We start from the raw sequence: 16,140 nt of genomic DNA on the forward strand, positions 1-16,140 counted from the left end.
TACATTTGATTTTTTAGGAAAGTACCCTGGTTCTCCTGCGGTTCTCTAACATTCAGAATCAATCTCCTGTAATTCATCTGGTCTGTCATTAGGCGTCATTGTAAAGCTGTTTCTTCCAAGCCTCTAGCAAAACAAGCTCTGTTTCTAAAAATCTTATAAAAATAAGAAAGAAAGAAAGAAAGAAAGAAAAAAGAGACCCAGACACAGATAAATGAACAGAAAGTTTTGTTTTATTATTGGTAACAGTATGTGCATGAAAATATATATTCAAAGCATGTTTTAAAGCACAGGGAAAGTGTTACCGGCTGGCATTTTTAACCGGGTATTGACTGGTCTGGGACTACATGAGGCGTTGCCAAGCCTTACAGGGAATGCCCCTGCAGTGGGAGGTGCTGGCCATCAGGTCCACACCCGAACGGTGCCATCACAGCCTCCGGAAAACAGACTCTTCCCGTCTCGAGAAAACACCACTGTGTGAGCTTCATTCTCATGGCCCATCAGTTTGTAAATCTGCCCTGATTGAAGATCAAGCAAATGAATGACGCCACTGCCACTCGCCTGAGCTAATATTCGCCCTGGAGGGAGAGAGGGAGAGAGGAGAGAGAAAGAGGGGAATGCCAGAGTTTTATTTCCTCAGTCACAGTTTATAAGCAATAGAATATATAGTTTTGCGTTAAAACATTTTAATGTTGCCATAATTACAGCTGTCCCACTTCCTCCCCTCCCCTTTGTCCACTTCCACCCACCCTCACAGCTGTCCCACTTCCTCCCCCCCCCCTTTGTCCACTTCCACCCACCCTCACCTCCCACCTCCCTTGGCCTTCACCCAACTATTGTTCATGTCCATGAGGATGCATATATGTTCTTTAGCTGATTCCTTCACTTTTTTTTAAGTATGTTTTTATTTATTTCAGAGAGAAAGGGAGAGGGAGAGAGAGATAGAAACATCAATGATGAGAAAGAATCATTGATCCGCTGCCTCCTGCATGCCCCCTACTGGGGATGGAGCCTGCATCCTGTGCTTGTGACGATCAAGAATCAAACCATGACCTCCTGGTTCATAGGTCAACACTCATCCACTGAGCCAAGCCAGCCAGGCTCCTTTCACCTTCTTTATCCACTCACCCATCCCCCCGCACCTTGGGCACCAGCCAGTCTGTCCCATATGTACATGCTTCTGATTCCATTTTGTCCATTAGTTTATTTTGTTCATTAGATTTCACATATTGGTGAGACCAATATATATTCTGTCTTAATTTTAATTCAACAAACTCATTTTGTATTAGATACCAGTCATTAAATATGAACTAAGTCTTATCTATATAGAAAATAATTCCAGCCAAAATTAAGACATGTGGATGATTAAATTATAAAAAATTAAAATGAGGAAGTAAAACCTATTATGTTACTGACTTTATATGCAGAGGTCATCAAATGCTTTGCTAGTCTCCTTAAATTTGGGATTAATAAATAATATTGAGGAGATGAGGTTGAAAGCACTAAGCAACACAGCTTTCCTTTTTAAGTAAATTATTTGTGAGAAATTGTTAAAAAACACAAGCTCCAAATATATCCATGGCAAAGATATACACATATATAGTATATAATTTATTTAGATGTTAAAATTTGTATTATATGCAAGCTGTTTTATTATAATTATACTACATTGTTACTTAAGACTATAATAATGCATTTATTCTTTAAAAACTGACACAACAAATTTCTTTGAGGTTGAAGTGAAAATACCTCCATTTTAAAGATAACTTTGGTTTTTATTAATCTAATTTAAAATTCAAAATTTAATTAAATGTTTGTTATATAAGGGAATTAAATGCAACACAAAATATACTCATGATTTTCATACCATATTTTTTTGGTGGATAATTTTGTAATAGGAAAAAATATATCAGCAATTCAATTCTAACTGCTTTTATTTTTAAAAAATTCAGTAGCAAACTATCAGGAAATATGGAGGTAAGTAAAAGCAATAGATTATCTTTACATAAATTCAGTACATGGGTTAAACAAATATATTATTAGTATGATTCATGGGATTATCTAACACAACTTAAAAGGCATATAGTACCATTTTAGTAAACATTTAAAATTCATTAAATCCAACATGATAGATACTAGATTTAGAGACATAACATGGATAATTTTAAATAATTCCTATAATAATCTAATAATAAAAAATAATAGTAACTCTATTATATAGATGAAAAAAGGGGTTTGGAAAAACTAAGAAACCCGTCTATGGAGGGAGCTAGCATTTGATCACAAGCACTTTGAGTTATGTTTTCCATATCCAGGTAGCATTGCTATGGATGATGACTTCTTGACAAATTATAAGTAGGTGATATGTTGTAAAAATAGAATTTGTCTATCCCATGATGGAAATTCTATATGATAACACCATAGAGTCACAGTGAAATATTTAATCCACAAATTATACTAAAAATTGTCATGGATACCTCTAAAACAGAGAAAAGTTATAAAAAGAAAGCTAACCATGATAAATATAGCTTATTTGCAAACCTTTATAACTACTGGGCTTCTTCATCCAGAACAAAGCCTGACACAGCAAAGATCCTTAGGATGGATTAAAGTGTCCAAAGCAGCAGATGTGAATATTTATTATAAACTCTCTTCTACAAAGTCTTTGCTGACAGAAGCATTGCATATGGATTTCACTTCCTGCCTCTACAGGCAAGAGCTGCTTGTGACTTTTCTAAGAATAAAACAACTTTTTTCTTTGTAGTCTTCATATTATGGCTAGGAAGGGGGTAAATATCATTTACTATTTTTGAAACCAACTAGAATCAAAGCCCATAAAGAAAATTGAAAGAGTTAACATTAATTCATTATCTTTTGTTCAATTCAAATATGCAAAAGTTATAATTAGAAATAATTATAAAGGTTCTTGATGATTTCCAAAGTTTGTGTAATAAAATGGAGGAAATGATGTTGGTATTTAATGTTAGGATTATAGAATTCAGCAACACAACCTCAAGTGTGTGTGTTTTTTTTAAAAGTCTTTGCTATAACAGACTTGAGTCAGCAAGTTCATGGTAAGGTTTTTCAGGTTTACTTGAACCAGGAGTATAAATTCACAACCATGTTTTATTTTACTGAAAGTGTAAAGGATTAAGGTGAAGATAACCCTGAACTTAAGGTTGTAAGAAGACCTAGAACTCACCTCCTCTCATGAGCATAACAAATATACACCTACATATAAAACAATTCCTCCTGAAGAACCAAGGGCTGATGGAACAGCGTCTGCACATGAAATGAGCTGTGTTGTCCCATACATTGAAAGGTCACGGGTTCAATTCCTCAGTTCCAGGTCAGGGCACATATCCAGGTTATGGGTTTGATATCCAGACAGGGTGCATAGGAGGCAAACTATAGATGTTTCTCTATCACACTGATCTCTCTCTCTCTCTCTCTCTCTCTCTCTCTCTCTCTCTCTCTCTCTCTCTCTCTCTCTCTTCTTCTTCTTCTTCTTCTTCTTCTTCTTCTTCTTCTTCTTCTTCTTCTTTACAATTTCTCTAAAATCAGTTAAAAAAAAAACTAAACATATCCTCAGGTGGGGATTTAAAAAAATGGGCCGAGGGCCTGAATAGATATTTCTTCAAAGAAGGTATACATTATTAGACACATGACAAAATGTTTAACATCACTAATCATCAAGATAATCAAATCATAATCACAATGAAATATCACCTCACACCTCTTAGAATGGCGATTATAGAAAAGTCAACAGGTAAGTGTTGGAGAGGATGTAGAGAAATGGGAACCCTTATGCACTGTTGATAGGATTGTAAATTGATGTGGCCACTATTGAAAATAGTGTATGGAGGCACCTCAAAAAACAAAATAAAACTAAAACTACTCTATAATGTAACAATTTCACTTCTGGATATTTATCTGGGGAAAAAAATAAAACACTAATTTGAAGGTATATGCACCTCTATGTTAATTACAACATTATTACAGTAGCCAAGATATAGAGGCAACCCAGGTCTCTATCAATATATGAATAAATAAAGAAGATGTGGTATATATAATGGGAATATTATTCAGCAATAAAAATACACATAATCTTATCATTTGCAACAACATAAATGGACTTAGAGGATATTATGTTAAATGAAATAAGTCAGAAAAATTCTATCTAATTGCTAACTTTTAAAAAATCATATCCCTTCCCTTATCTCAACAAAATTATTTTCCTAGTTCTTCCATTTCTATTTCAAATACTAAATTCTCTTTTTTCCAGATTCCAAAGGGCATTCGTTCATATGTCCCCTTTTCTCCCTTTCCATCCTCAACCCAAGTTCTATCCATTCTTCTTTACTAATTTTCTATAACCTTCCCACTTCCAACTGTTAGGTCTACAATATTAAAATCCTTAACTTTGGATGTCAGGATGATTTAAATGATACCCCAAATGATTTTTTTTTTGTTAGAATGTCTTTACTTTTAAGTCAACCTATATTAATTTCTAAGGTGTTGCTTCAATTATGTCACTCCCATCCTGAAATACCTTAAGTTTGAATAGAACAACAAAAGCAGCAGCCACAACAATAAACTGTTTAAGACTCAAACAAAACCAATGGGATAAGCTGACCTGCCCCAAATAAGAAAACATATTCATGGCAGTTGTAGAGCCTGGATGAATTAGATCTTTGATTCCCAAATTGTTGCCTTTTTTTTTTCCATTTCCTCTCACACTAAATAAGGGTCCTAGTGCTTTATAGAATTTACTCATCCAAGTATACTCTTATGTATGAACCCTGTGCTCATCAAATAATTTTCCATTATTTGTTGAAAATATTTTTCACTTCCCCGACTTTGGATTGTTACTCCTATTAATCCTTTTGAAATATTTTCCTTAGCTTTCTCCATGGTTCCTAACTATCTCTTCCTAATGAAAGTCCACTTACTTATTAAGTCCCAGTGCAAAATGACCTTCTTTAATAAGTCAGTGCAAGGTATCTCAAGTGATCGTCCTCTTTTGAACATATTTTTGCATTTCATTCATACCATCCATGTGCTAATAAGATGACGGAAATAACAGTTAACGATGGATTTGTCCTACCTTCTTAAATTTGTAATTACTCAGCCCAGAGGCTATGCCAGATTTTGACCTCCCTGAAGCTTATCACACTGGCTGTTGTAGTCAATACTCAAAAGAAATAGTAACAGTTTTCACTACTCTTTCTTAGTGCTTATTATTTGCCAAGTACTATCCCAAGCCCTTTATACGCATTGTCTTATTTTATCCTTACAGTATCCTTATGGAGTAGATGTATACCTGTGCTATCCATTACAGCAGCTATGACTTACATGTGGCTATTGGGAACTTAAAATGCAGCTAGTGCAAACTGAAATGTGCCATAATTATAGAATGCCCACCAGATTTTGAAGAATTGAAATGAAAAATGCATTAATAACTTTTATATTGATTATATATGTGATATTATTTTGGATTTGATGCATTTAATAATATACACTTTATAATTTCCCTGCTTTTTGAAAACCTAGCGAGTGAAAATGTAAAATTATATATGCAGCTCACATTATATTTCAATTGGACAGGGCTAACACATACCCTGCTTCCCAGAGGAGGAACATGAGGCTTAGAGAGATAAAAGCAACTTCTCCAGAGCCACACGGATTATAAGTAGGGGAGTCTGGATTTGAGGCTGGTCTGACTCCAAAAAGTCATGCTCTTATCCTCTGCGTCATACCTTAATACCTCCGGATGAATTGTTATTGATTGGCTCAATGTCGTTTCTCCCACTGTGATTAAGCTGCTCTCACTAAAATATAGCATGAGTCAGAGTAAACAGCTCTTGGGTGTGCAGTTCTAATTCCCAGCTGAATCCTTGCCTGCTCCTAGAAATAATTTAAAATTAATTTCTACCTAAGTACAAGAAATGTTTTTTAAAAATTTAACTTTCTATGGTTACCCTAATAGCACTTACTGACTCTGAGAGTCTTACTGTGCTATTAGCTTTCTGGGAATACACAAATTGAAAAAAAGAAACAGTTTTGTTTGGTTAAAATATTTCAACTTGCCCAGCCAGCCAGCGTGGCTCAGTGGTTGAGCACTGACTTCTGAACCAGGAGGTCACAGTTCGATTCCCAGTCAGGGCATATGCCCAAGTTGTGGGCTTGATTCCCAGTGTTGGGTGTGCAGGAGGCAGCAGATCAATGATTCTCTCTCATCATTGATGTTTCTCTCTCTCTCCCTCTCGCAAATCAATAAAAAAATATATTTTAAAAAGGAGTCCAACTTAATTTATTTTTACATTAAGGATTCCTTCAGAATAAAAAAGGACAAAATTAAATTGTTAAAGTAATATTAATGATTTAAGATAGAGATATTGGGACCTCAATTGTCAAATGAAAATTCATATTCCCTGATATTCAAAATAAAAATTATGAGATGAATAAAAACTTTTGGTCAAGTTTTAAGTAACACATTCCATGGTGCTGTATTCATTGGACAAAACAATGTCATTTTGTAATGGAACATCTAGAGAAGGAAAATTGGGAGTGTAGGTTATGAAATTTGCTAACTCATGTTGATAGGAATCTTTGAGTATTTTTGTTGTTGTTATTGGAGGAGTAATTCAGAATGCTAGTTAATGTATCAAGAGTTAGAAGTTGAGCTTTTTTGGAAAACTTTTTAATTTGTCTAATAGCACTTGCTCAATGAGCCATCAGTTGCCATCACTGCTAACCAAGGTAACTGTGGGTACATATATTGTTTGTTCCAATGATGAACAGAGTCTTATTTAATCAGACTCAGTAAAGACTGGATCTAATGAAATTGTTTAGAAAACTACTTTAGAAACATACTTTTCTTATTACTTTATCTCTATACACTTAACATATATAATAACAAAAGAGTCCAAAAATTCACTTACATGTTAGCTCTTGTTACAAAAATATAATTTTTCAGCAATATTATGAGTCAACACTTGGCTAAAACTATACTGTTTTCTACCACTTAATACCATCAAGAATAGCATCATTGTGAATTAAATGAAATTGTTATAAGAAATAGAAGCAGACTCAAAACTTTAAGCTTATTCTAAACAATAAAATGTGAGTGAAATAAATCTTATATTTCTCATTAAAAATAATTTCAGTAATGTCTTATGATTATGAATTCTTTGATTAAATATTAAGCAATGCATTCCCCCAAGAAAACAAAAACACCCATTTTATGTTTCATTGAAATTAGTCTCATAGGACAGATCATAGGAACTTTTTTTTTTTAATCACAAATACACAAGAATGAAGTCTAGAACAATTGTGTGCCATATATGAAATTACATATCAAAGAGGAAAGAGAGTCTTTGATCAATAAGGAAATGATTTTTATACACATCAGAAGCAATTTGAAGCAATTCTCTTGATCAATATAGATGGGCAGAAATGCTCCTCAGCATTTATTACCTGTGGAGAGCATTATTGATTAATTCTATTGATTTTTAGAATGCATGTGAAGAGGCATCTGTTGTTTCTTTAAAAGATGCCCCAAAATGAAACTATTTAAGTTTTGAGGATTTGCATTAATGGCTCAACCTGAGTCATTACTCAGAATCTCAAAAACACCACTGAAAGAGATGTGAAATTTGATTTAGTTTATTTTGCATCCCATTGCTTGATCGATACATTTCAGAAAAAAGAAATATATTACTTGGAAATTTAACTTGCTTGAGTGCTTAAGTGCTACAACAATTTGAAAACATTTCCCAGTATTTTTACCATGTACATACTAAAGGGTCTTAACTTTTCTATTGTAAGAGGTAGTGCTTAAACAAAGATAAACTAATGTCAAAGTATCAATATAGATAAAAAAGAAATGTATTCCAAATATCTCTGGGTAGAAACTCATGTCCTAAACATGATTGGAGAACACTTCAATATCTTGATTGATGAGTGAAGCATATAAAAATGAGGTAATATGTTCAACGGTTACAACAAATAGAGGTTGAAGATAAAAACCTACCATTACTTAAACTATGGATGTTACGTAATGAGTTACCCACAGAGTATGTTTTATATGCTTGCCAAGAAGCAGTTTTAAACAAATACAGTAATTATTTTTTGTCTTTCATGTAAAATCCACTCTTGTTTAGGCAGACAGCTCTTTGATACTGCAGACATTCCTAAACTTGAACAGGTTAATAATTCCAAAAAGTGTCTTTCCTTGCTAGGAATAAAACTTTTGGTCTTATCATATGTAGTTTGTAAAATACATTCCTCTTATTAGGAGAGCACGGATGGATGTTTTCTTGAGCAGATGCTTCCCTCTGTGAGCTATCTTCTGAATATTACAGAAATCCTTTGTGAGACGCACCTAAAGTCCTGAAAATGCTCTCACTGTGGAATTTATTTAGAATATAAAAAACCACCTGCTTTCATTAAGAAATCCTGGTAGACATGTTTCCTAACATGGCCCTCATCCATGCAGCAGAACGGTGTTGGAATAACCTTTATTCAGGGACCCTATGCACCTGGAGCTATGCAAAGATTTCAGGAAAGCTTTGGCTGATGTCAGCAGAAAAACCGTGTTCAGTTCTGGGGATCAGATGAGCTATGGTAAAGTGTGCTTCATATTCTGTGATCGCTGCTTCCCCATTATTCATGAGTAGAGAAAGCCCTGAAGGCTTATATTTTATACCACAGGTTCAATGAAAACTTTAACTTTTTAATCTTATTGTAAAGTAATAAAACCACCTGTAGCATTTTTCGTTTTTTAACTATTTAAACCATAACATTTACTACCTTTTTAAGACTCAAGGATGTAGAATTCTAATATTTTAGAAGTTTTTCTCTTCATGAACAGTCCTGTCAACACTAACTTCGTTACCGAGGAATCACCCTCCCTGGAGGTGGCATTTTGTCAGTGGGGAAGAAAATTGTGTCAGCTTTTGTTAGTTATTATAATCATATCCTTATTTTATTTTATTGTTTAAAGTATTACAAATAGTAGCACCTACATTTCCTTTTTCCCCCCATTGACCTTCCCCCTCCCCCGGCTCATACCCTCACCCCTTAGGCCCCCAGTGTCTTGCATCCATTGGTTAAGCTTATATGCATGCATACAAGTCCTTCAGTTGATCTCTTATTTTTAGAACTTTATTCTTTCTCTCTCCAGGACAACACAGTCCATTGGATAAAGTTGGATAAATAATAAATCAGCACCACCAAACCATTAATAGTTATAGTAAAAAAGATGTAAATATGTGAGAAAAGAATTAGAGCCCAGATGATACTGACCACCCAACCAAAAAGGAAAAGAATGGCTGGGGATATCAAATAGTTCGAATCTTGTATAAGTTTGTAGTTCAAATAGTATTATCTGCTGATGCTTAGAAAATCATCAAATTCTCTGAAATTATAGAGAGATTAGCCTAAAGGTCACATTTTTAGTAATTCATTACTTGAGGAAATACAAAGGCCTAACACTTAATTGATATTTTACCTTCAAAATGATTTCAAGTGGTTGATAAACTATAAAACCAATAGTTTCCACTTATTGAGTATCTACTTTTTCCTGAATGTTTTGTATTATATAATACTTTCAATCACATGTGAAGAAAACATTATTTTCATTTTATAGATGAGATATTGAAACAGAGAAGTTATAGAACTTTTTCAAGATAACAGATCTAGTAAGAACCAAAATGCCAACCCAAGATTCTTTCTAAACCCTTTCTATTCTATAGACTGGGGAGAAAGGAAAGTACTTACACCAGAAAGCTAAGCTAATATTGTATGTCTGCTATACTAAATATTTAGATTAAATCATAATTCTGTGAAGGCATATTTATGGAAATCTAAGGTAATATTCCAGTATATTGTATCCTAATGACCTGGTTTGTACCTCTGAAATTTTAAAGCACAATGTAATTTGTTCTTTACTCAGTCTCCCTCCATCACACTTCCTTGCTCTTGCCCTCTTAATCCGACAATCCATTTGTATCAGATGAGCATTTGCTAAAAGCTAGGAAATAATTTGAAATTAAGAGCACTTATGACTGCTTGGGGTAAAAATGAGACACAAATGATTTAGAGTTGTACATGAGGCAAAAATGGCAAAGTTGACATTACAATTAATAAAACACACACACACACACACACACCACAGTTTGAATTTATCTGAGTAGATGGAATAGTCTGACATTTTTCAGTTGCCAGAGAAAAAAAATCAACTCAAAGTGGCAAATAAAAATATGGTTTAAGAAGATCCTATATAATAAAAGCCTAATATGCTAAGTGTCTGGTCATGTGGTCGTCTGTTCCACCAATCAATGTGTAATATGCTAATGATATGCTAAGGCCACTTAACCACTCATAATCATGTGTACTGACCCCCAGGGGGTAGATGCTCTGATTGGGGTCTGGCTGATCAGGACTGAGCGAGTCAGGCTGGACATGCCCAGGAGCCCTCCTGCAGTCCGAATCTCTGGCATCCCTCCCCAGCCCTGATTGTGCATCGGTGGGGTTCCTCAGCCTGGCTTGCACCCTCTTGCAATCTGGAACCCCCGGGGATATCGGAGAGCAGATTTTGGCTTGATCCTGCATGCGAGGCTGAGGGATCCTACTGGTGCACAAATTTGTGCACTGGACCTCTAGTATAATTATAACCCAGAAATACACATAGACTGAAATTAATTTGACCAATAAGTTAGAATGATGTTATAGGAGCTCCATCTCTCTGTCCCTCAGCTCTGCTTTCATTGGGAATTCACTCTCAGGTGGTTTCTCTCCACATGAGGTCATAGCAGGGTCAGGTCCACAGCCTCCCAGATTCAGCATCTGGAGAGAAGACCTCTATTGCCCAGCAGTTTTATATTGGGTAGAAATTGTCCCTCATTGGCCAGCTTGGATCATAGGTTATCCCTGAATCAATTACTATGGTTGGCATGTGGGAGGGTGTGATGGGACAGGCTAGGGCTGAGTGCCCACTGCAACAACTGAGAATACACAGAGACCCAAAGGGAGATCAAGATACTAGTATTGCCCAACTGGTGTGGCTCAGTGGTTGAGTATCGACCTATGAACCAGGAGGTCACAGTTTGATTCCCATTCAGGGCACATGCTCAGGTTGCGGGTTCGATTCCCAATGTGGGGTATGCAAGAGCAGCCAATCAATGATTCTCTCTCATCATTGATGTTTCTCTTTCTCTCCTCCCTTCCTCTCTGAAAAAAAAAAAAATTAACAAAGGAGATACTGTTATCAAAGAGAAATAGACACATTGCATGAAAACAAACAAACAAACAAACAGACAACAAAACCTACTTCAGACAGTCATGCTGGTATGCAAACCAGAGCCAATGTTTGCATTAGGAAAAAAAAAAAAAAAAAAAGAGCCACCATTCTAGACCACTGAAACTGTTACTTGCCTTTGTTGTTGTTGTTGTTTTTTTCCTTCCATTTGGCAATTCACTCATTCTATACTCTTGCCTCTTAATAGACATTTACGTAAATAAACTTCATTTGCCTTTAACAAAATAATAATGCTGGTTTCTTAGTAAACAAAAGCCAGTGTTTGGGGTCTTTTGATTTACAGTGAGAGTAAAAAATGCAGATAAATTCCAAGTAAAATTTCAGGGTAGGTGGGGATAAAGTGAGAATTACAGTTGCCAAGGAAAAGAAAGCACCAAATGTCTGTGTGACAAGCAATCTTCCTGTTTTAGGAAATGAAACATATTCATAAATTAACTAGATACTATGATTATTAATATCTGAATAGAATTCATCTATGCCCTAAAAAGAAACACCATTCTACTAGTTATATTGATTTTCCTTTGTTAGAGAATAAAATTGTTAAATCTCTAAAATCACAAATAACTGTTTCGATAAGGCTTTTTAATAATCTCAGTATTTTCAGAAAAAAAGTACCATAAGAAAACTGTCTTTTAAGGGTTCTTCTATTGATATCAGGTTGATATATTTTAAGTTTCAGTGACAATGTTTCAGATATTAAAAAGACCGAGATGTGGTTCTGCATACTAAAATAAATATTTCAGTTATTTATAAAATAGAGACCATTTTTAGAAATAAGACATAAAAACATATGCAACCAAATAGATAAATTTGGTTTATTAATAATCAAAAGATTATTTTATGAAATCATTATCTTTAAAATATACCATTTTTGCTATAGTTAACATTTAAACTTAAAAATATACAATTTTGAAAGGATATATATGTATATGTATATATACATATACATATATATTCTTTCAAAATTGCTTAAGAATAAAACACATGAAAATGTGATAGGAGGGGTTTGATGAAATAAAATTGACAAAATAATGATAGTTGTTGAATGTGGGTGATGGATAAATGGTGTTTGTTATACTATTTTCCTTATTGGTATGTAGGTGTGGAAAATTATATTCAAAGTTTAAAAATATCATCCATAAATCAGCATCATTAACTATGTAGTAATTTCTTATATTTAGAACTAAAATATGTTTATTATTAAAGAGATGTACAAATTGTTCTAGAACTTGGTAAATATAAACTGTGTCTAAGTAATTATGTTAGCAGCTATAGAGTCAGTAGTGATAACTAAAGATGCTAAATATAACAATGTATTAGAAAAACAGCCTTGAAACCTAGATGAGAGTAATAGAACATTTTCAATTATAATTTAAAAAGTAAAATACATATACTTTAAAAGGATGTTATTAAGTGCTGAAAAGTAGGCACTAGAATGTCTTCTTAAAGTCTTTAACTCATAAGTAATTCTGTGTGAACCGCACTATATGATTTTTTAAATATTTAACTCAGTTAAATAAAATACTAAAGTTTGTATACTGGTATAGGGAGCAGCTATTTACCCAGAATTGATAGTAATAATCCATGCTGATATTGAAAACTAATTATGGCTCAAACTAAAAAATTGCATTCCTAGAATTATCACTGTAGAGCCCCAACTGGACTTTATAAAAAGGAAAGGCAAAGAAAAGGAAGGAAAAGCCAGAGAAGGGAAGGAGAAATTATTGCCTCTCTACATAGGCAGCTTGTTACAAAAAAAGCTAAAAAATACTAATATTTTCATTGGAAGAATGTTATTTATCACAACCAGAAAACATTAAAAACACAGAGTGAATGTCCTGGCCCACACTCTATGAACAGGCCAATGGTAGTGCCCGAATACAGCGGATAATCGTTCAACCATCTGCTTCCCATTGATTACACAGCCCTGGTCATACATTTCCTCTGACTAGAGAGAGATTCCATTATAAAAATTAAACATAATTTGGTCTTTCTAAATTAGGAGTCTCTTTGAAATAGCACCCTATTAGCCTTTTAAAACACTTTTTTTTAGAGCAAGTCTAAACATTAGATATGTTCCTTTTTTTCCCTGGGAATTCATCAATATCTTCAATATTTCTCATTAGAACATTTTCCTATTTTTTTTTCTAGCTTCACATTATAAATTTTGTAAGACACGAGGAAGCTAAAATATTCTTAGTTTCAATTAAGTGCTAATATGTCTCTGAACATATATAAAGTCTTATTTAATTTTGCACAGAAAACACATGGACATTTGGACAAAAATGACCCTATAACACGAATGCTAAGTTATTTTACTAGGTAACTTACATAATTTGGGCAAAATATTCATAAAAATATTTTATCTTTTTGCTAGACTTAAACATACTAATTTTTAATCTATTACATATGTAACCCAATCAATACATTCTCTTTTATTATTCCATGAACTAGTAAAAAAGGAAAAAAAACTTTTATTTTTATTTAATTCTAGGTATTCTTGAACCAAACTTTTCTACAGGTGATAGAAAGGATAAGGCAAAACGAAGCCAAATCTTGCATATTTCCGTCAGAGGCTGCCATCCAAAGAGCATAACATAATCATAGGAAAACTGTACTTATAAGATTCAACCAAAACAGGGATAAGCACAGCACAAGCCATCTGAGATTCATGCAAATGTCCTCAATCTGATTTTAAAAAGAGAGTTTGGCAGACTCCGGCCACGTGAGATACTTGCATTTAAAATTAATTTTAATTGAGGAAATATATAATGAGGCTAAAAAAATCAACAAGTTCTATAAGTTTATAATAAAAATAGCACTTTTCTGCCTTAAATCATCCCATACTACAAAGGCCCAATCCCAGACACACCTAACCTTTAGTTGCTTTTTTTTGATACTTGCCTCTATTTGAATAATACTGTGTGCCACTAAATATTGGAAAGTTGTTAAGGGAAAAAGTATTTCTGAATCCTCACCTGAGGATATGCTTTTGATTGATTGAGAGAGAAAAAAAGAAAGAGGAGAAAGAAACAATAATTGGGTGCTTCCTATATGCTCCTTAACTAGGGATCAAACCCACAGTCGAGGTATGTGCCCTGGAATCAAACCAGGAATCAAACCCACCACTTTTTGTTCCTTTTTTTTTTTTAACCCACCACCTTTTGGTATACAGGATGCTACTCTAACCAACTGAGCCACACAGGCCAGGGCGAGAATAAATACTAAAATTTCTCATCATACACTAAAAATTTGTAACTATCTGAGGTGATAAATGTTTATCAAAATTTGGGGGCTAATCATTTAGCAATATATACATATATCAAACCATTATGCCCTACAGTTTAAATGAATGCAATGTTTTATGTCAATTAAAAATGGGGAAATAAAATTTAATTTAATAAATAAAATAGAAATTTCTTGGTCAGAAAAAAATTACTTGGTCCTGGCCAGTGTGGTTCAGTTGGCTGGGCTTCGTCCTGTGTCCTGCACGGTTGCTGGTTTGATGCTGGGTCAGGGCACATGCCTGAACTGCTTGCTAGATCCTTGGTGTGGGGCGTGATGGAGGCAACAGATTGAAGCTTCACTCTCACATGGACATTTCTCTTTCTCTCCTCCTGCCTTCTTTTCTCTCTAAAAATCAATAAGAAATCATTTTGGTCTGAAATCTCTGCTCTTAATCACATGCTTACATCCTGTTGAAGCCTAGGTCATGGTTTTGTCCTCTTCAGTGTGATGACAGTGTCTTATATAGATCTTGAGAACTTCCAAGAGTGACTGTATCTAAAGCCCGGATATCTAATCAAGTGCCTTCCTCAGCTGACTGATCGCCACCTCAGGAATCCCTCTGGCCGTTGCTCTGCGCCTGCTTCATGCCTCCGTTCTCATGGAGCACTCCTTGTCTCTGCCAAGTAGGTTCAGACGTGGGCTGTCTTTTTTGGCAGCTCAATTTTGGACCCTTGTTTGGAGTCTGACTGCCTCTCACGGAAAAGTGCTTCAGCTATAACATTCCCCTTGGCTCCACCCAGTGTGCCGTCAGCACCTGACCGATGCTCTCCTTAGGACCCAGCTTGTGTTCTGTCTAACTCAGCATTCAGAATACGACTGTTTTTAATCAACTTATACTCAAAGCGAGTCTGCGATAAAATGGGAGCAGGCTGGTGTGGAAGAATATAGCCGGGGTTTGGCCATCCAGGAAGCCAAGTTTAATTTCAGCCTGGAGAGAATTTGAAATCGTTATAATTAGCTGAGTGTTAAAGCCCCAAAGCAAAAGGACTCTTTTTTTTTTTTTTTTTTTAAAGCACACCCATTCATTTAGCGTCAATTCACAACGAGCAGCTCATTCCCCCCAAAAGCTCTTATCACTTAGCATTCTCGCAGAGTTAGAGTAAGGTATTTCTGGAGGGGTTCCCATAGCTTGGAAGAAGGTTGTTGCTGGAGGTGTGAAATAGACACTGTAATTACTTGAATATCCGTAGAAATGGAAGAAATACAAACTGTATATGGGCTCGCGGAGAGGAAGATTATATTGTCTCATACGTTTTATTTGTAGTGCAGAATAATGAGATAGTTGATTTAGAATGATTGCAAGGTACCCTCCGCAGTGTTGGACCCCCTATGAATGTTGGGTGATAACCGTTCCTGAGCGGAGGCCCCAAGGTTAATTTGAAGTGCACTCCAGAAAAATAGGCACTCCTTCCACCGTCACTTCAATATTCTGCATACGTTCTGCTTCAGTCCGCCTAATGCCCTGACTGAACAATGTCCACGGGATGGTTTGAGGTGTCTTGAAAAACAGATGAGAAAACATGACTGGCAGT

The 16,140-nt window shown here is 34.9% G+C and overlaps 1 protein-coding gene across 1 annotated transcript in view; it reads right to left on the minus strand.

Annotated features, from left to right (window-relative positions):
* Window positions 1-310: 310 nt before the first annotated feature.
* The window catches only part of SPAG16 (sperm associated antigen 16), a 560,091-nt gene continuing 544,261 nt past the window's right edge, over window positions 311-16,140 (minus strand). The window contains exon 16 of the mRNA XM_036422106.2: window positions 311-575. Coding sequence (XP_036277999.1) covers window positions 400-575 — 176 coding nt within the window. The 3' untranslated portion in view covers window positions 311-399. The remainder of the gene's footprint in view (window positions 576-16,140) is intronic.

Source organism: Pipistrellus kuhlii, unplaced genomic scaffold, assembly GCF_014108245.1.
Source record: "Pipistrellus kuhlii isolate mPipKuh1 unplaced genomic scaffold, mPipKuh1.p scaffold_m20_p_7, whole genome shotgun sequence".
Lineage (NCBI taxonomy): Eukaryota > Metazoa > Chordata > Mammalia > Chiroptera > Vespertilionidae > Pipistrellus > Pipistrellus kuhlii.